Below are 1,205 nucleotides of genomic sequence, written 5' to 3'. Positions count from 1 at the left end.
AAAAAAAAAAAAAATGCGTCCAAACAGGATCTGAATGATGAAATAGGAATTGCCACATTTAAAAAAAAAAAAAAATTAAAATTAAATAAATAAAATAGGCTAAAACCCAGCTGCTCAGAACCTCCCGAAAATAACAGCTCGGCTAAGGTAGCGATGGGCTTTCTTCTGCATGTTGCAGAAAGCAAAGCGAGCCACGTTGTCCAAAAGAAGCCTAGAAAATCCAGACTCTACGTGACCTGACTTACTTATTTCACAGGAAACGGGAGGAGGGGCGGGAGGAGAGGGGGAAAGAAAAAAAAACCCCACCAATCATTCATGCTACCGTAGTTACACCACGCCATAGACTGGAGTAGTTCACTGTGAAAAAAAATTATTAAAAAAAAAAATATATATATATATCAAGCTGAAATAAGCCATCACCGGTTTGAGAAATAAAAGGTAAGAAGAGAAGATGTTAACGCAATCACGCCGGGGGAGCCCTCGACCTCCCTCTTATTTTTTAATTTTTTTTTTTTTTTTTCCATTTTGCCTGAATTAGAGCATCGTTCGAGAAGGGTGGGAAGGATTGCACAAAAAAAAAAAAAAAAAAAACAAACCCCAAAAAAACCCACAAACAACCCAACCGAGCAACCCCAAAAAAAAATCAAAACCCAACTCACCGGGGTTGTTGGCTTCCCCTTCGAGGATGTGGAGCTCGGTGCAGTCGGCCAGGGAATGCTCCAGGCAGAGCTGGAGGAATCGTGCCTGGGTCCTGCTGAGCCGTTTGAGGAGGGAGAGCAGCGCAACAGTCTGCTCACACTCGTTCCAGCCCTTGAACCAACCGGCCAAGACGCCCACCTGGTCTCGAAACATCATGGTGAGCCCCGGCGGCCGGAGGGGACACCTCTGCCAGGGGAGAAAATAAATAACAAGGTGGGGGGGGGGACGATGATGATGGTGGTGGTGGTTGTGGTGGTGGGGAAGCCTCCCCTTGAACCCCCGACTCCGCTTCCTCCTTGGTAATCAAAAAAAGGGTGGGTTTTTGTTTTGGACGCAGCTTTCGGCCTGGGGTTGGGTTGGGTTTTGCTCCCTCTCTTCTGGCCTTGGGTGCAGTGTTGGGGAGTCCCCGACGGCCACACACACGGGGAGGGAGGGAGGGATGGATGGAAGTTGGGGGGGCGGTAAGGAGGGGAGGCAAAAAAATAATAAAATTTAAAAAAAAAAAA

General features: G+C 47.0%; 1 protein-coding gene across 4 annotated transcripts in view; it reads right to left on the bottom strand.

Moving 5' to 3' along the window:
• The window catches only part of SAMD4A (sterile alpha motif domain containing 4A), a 112,626-nt gene extending 111,471 nt beyond the window's left edge, over positions 1–1,155 (bottom strand). For 2 of the 4 annotated variants that reach the window (XM_014947058.1, XM_014947057.1), the window contains exon 1: positions 660–870. In XM_014947058.1, coding sequence (XP_014802544.1) covers positions 660–855 — 196 coding nt within the window. In that variant the 5' untranslated portion in view covers positions 856–870. Of the gene's footprint in view, positions 1–659 lie in introns of all 4 variants that reach the window. The other 2 variants (XM_014947059.1, XM_014947060.1) reach the window with 2 other exon arrangements.
• Positions 1,156–1,205: the final 50 nt, after the last annotated feature.

Source organism: Calidris pugnax, unplaced genomic scaffold, assembly GCF_001431845.1.
Source record: "Calidris pugnax isolate Ruff unplaced genomic scaffold, ASM143184v1 scaffold127, whole genome shotgun sequence".
NCBI lineage: Eukaryota > Metazoa > Chordata > Aves > Charadriiformes > Scolopacidae > Calidris > Calidris pugnax.
Note: the sequence above shows the minus strand (reverse complement) of the source record. Positions and strands in the feature narration are given on the sequence as shown.